The sequence below is a fragment of the Pundamilia nyererei genome, unplaced genomic scaffold, assembly GCF_000239375.1.
Source record: "Pundamilia nyererei isolate P.nyererei 1_Seehausen unplaced genomic scaffold, PunNye1.0 scaffold00281, whole genome shotgun sequence".
Taxonomy (NCBI): domain Eukaryota; kingdom Metazoa; phylum Chordata; class Actinopteri; order Cichliformes; family Cichlidae; genus Pundamilia; species Pundamilia nyererei.
In genome coordinates, this window is record NW_005187682.1 from 300,376 (window position 1) to 302,930 (window position 2,555).

Genomic DNA, 2,555 nt, shown 5'->3' on the forward strand with positions numbered 1-2,555 from the left:
AAAACTTTCATGAACTAAGATGAGCTTAAAATAACGGGGCTACGTGCGGTGAAGCTAGCGTTAGCCACGTTACCTTCACAGGTGGTCAGGCTGAGTCCCCAGGTGCACACTGGGAGGTCCAGCTCTACGTTTCACTGCACCTTCATTCTTCACATGTCGGCGTGGAGCCCAGTGTAAATCCCGGGGCTGAACGGCCTTTGTACAAACACAATGAGTGGAATCGCCCTTTTAAGTGCCAGAAACCATTTAACTCGTTTCTCTTTTCGTGTTTTAACAAACATCTGCTTTTAATATGTAATTCAAAAACGGTGTTTGAGACGAGGTTTTCAATGTTTAATTCTTCTTCTGTGAAATTCATTTTCAATTTGAAGTATTTATTAATGGATTAATAATTCATTTTAAAAATATATTTAAAAATAATGTTTTTATTTAAAATAAAATTATTAAATAAGAAATTACTTTAGTAATGTTGGAATAAATAATGTAAAAATGAATTCATGAATGAATTTACAAATGCAGAATTTATTGTACAATTCATTATTTAAGCACAGATTTCTTTATTTCGATACGTGTGGCTCTTGTGGTCCTCCATACTCTTACTCGTTGATCTCATCCTCCTCGTCCTCAAAGTTCTCCTCGCCGTCGTTGGCGGTGGCTTCCTGGTACTGCTGGTACTCGGACACCAGGTCGTTCATGTTGCTTTCCGCCTCCGTGAACTCCATCTCGTCCATGCCCTCGCCGGTGAACCAGTGCAGAAACGCCTTTCGGCGGAACATGGCCGAGAACTGCTCAGAGATCCGCTTGAACAGCTCCTGGATGGCGGTGCTGTTGCCGATGAAGGTGGCGGCCATCTTGAGCCCTCGGGGAGCGATGTCGCAGACGGCCACCTTCACGTTGTTGGGGATCCACTCCACGAAGTAGCTGCTGTTCTTGTTCTGGATATTCAGCATCTGCTCGTCCACCTCCTTCATGGACATGGGCCCCCGGAAGACGGTGGCCACGGTCAGATAGCGTCCGTGGCGAGGGTCGCAAGCCGCCATCATGTTCCTGGCGTCAAACATCTGCTGGGTGAGCTCGGGAACAGTGAGCGCTCGATACTGCTGGCTGCCCCGCGCTGTCAGAGGAGCAAACCCCGGCATGAAGAAGTGCAGCCTGGGGAAAGGAACCATGTTCACGGCCAGCTTGCGGAGATCTGCGTTGAGCTGTCCGGGGAAACGGAGCGAGGTCGTCACGCCGCTCATGGTGGCCGACACCAGGTGGTTGAGGTCGCCGTAGGTGGGGGTGGTGAGTTTAAGAGTGCGGAAGCAGATGTCGTAAAGGGCCTCGTTGTCGATGCAGTAGGTCTCATCTGTGTTTTCTACCAGCTGGTGCACCGACAGGGTGGCGTTGTAAGGCTCCACCACTGTGTCCGACACCTGACGGACCAAAGACAGACGGGACGTGAGAAGAGGCGAGTCGGTATTTATGTTTATTAAGCATCCGAACAAACACGTTGGGAAATGTGGGACAGACGGACAAAATTTCCTCCTCCTACCTTCGGTGAGGGCATGACGCTGAAGGTGTTCATGATCCGGTCGGGGTACTCCTCCCGGATCTTGCTGATCAGCAGGGTGCCCATCCCCGAGCCAGTGCCCCCTCCCAGAGAGTGAGTCAGCTGGAAGCCCTGCAAGAGAAGTTTCGTCTTACAGTAAACGGTGAGGAGACAGACAACCGGTGCAAGGATGGAGCTCAGTGTCATGAACAAACATGCTGTTCACAGTTTATCCTGAAGGCACCATCACTAGAAAACTGACATTCTTGAACAACCCCAGAAGTCAGTCCACGTTACCAAAATTTCACTAATGAGACAACGGATGGTGTCCTGGGGGGCGTCCTCGCAGATCAGGGCATCGCTGAACTCCTGCACAGTCTGAGGTGTGACCTGGCAGCGTTGCAACGACCGAAACATAACGTCCCAACGGTCTATACATCATACTTATGATGAAGAACTGAGACTGGATAAAGTATTTCCAACATCATACAACATGAGTCCAAATAGATTTGTTAGCATGTAGCGCTAACGTGAACTAAATTCAGCTGAAATTTGAGTCCAAATCATAAACGTGAATCTGCGGGTGAGGAAAAACACAATCTAGAGAAAACTTTAATGATCCTGCATCTTGTTGTTCAATGAATCGTAAAAACTAAAGCAGAAACGCTGAAGAAGAAAAGGTCTAGCTCCACCCACTGAGGTTAAACTCAGCCAATAAGGCTGCGTCGGTCACATAAAGATGACTCACCTGGAGACAGTCGCAGTGCTCGCACTCCTTCCTCACTATGTCCAGGACAGAGTCCACAAGCTCCGCCCCTTCCGTGTAGTGACCTTTGGCCCAGTTGTTCCCTGCACCTGTCTGACCTGCAGACAGCCAATCAGAAAAGGGAAAATGCATCTGTGAAATGTAAACTGATCACTGTGACAGATGGACACACACACAGTTGCTGGTGGTGACCCATTTCTCAGCTAGTGGACAGTAGGAGTGTGTGTGTGTGTGTGTGTGTGTGTGTGTGTGTGTGTG

General features: G+C 48.8%; 1 protein-coding gene across 1 annotated transcript in view; it reads right to left on the minus strand.

The window, feature by feature from the left end:
- Positions 1–544: 544 nt before the first annotated feature.
- tubb6 (tubulin, beta 6 class V) overlaps positions 545–2,555 on the minus strand; it is a 6,147-nt gene continuing 4,136 nt past the window's right edge. Inside the window, exons 4-6 of the mRNA XM_005750629.1 lie at positions 2,280–2,395; positions 1,535–1,663; positions 545–1,415 (exon numbers count right to left, since the gene is read on the minus strand). Coding sequence (XP_005750686.1) covers positions 597–1,415; positions 1,535–1,663; positions 2,280–2,395 — 1,064 coding nt within the window. The 3' untranslated portion in view covers positions 545–596. The remainder of the gene's footprint in view (positions 1,416–1,534; positions 1,664–2,279; positions 2,396–2,555) is intronic.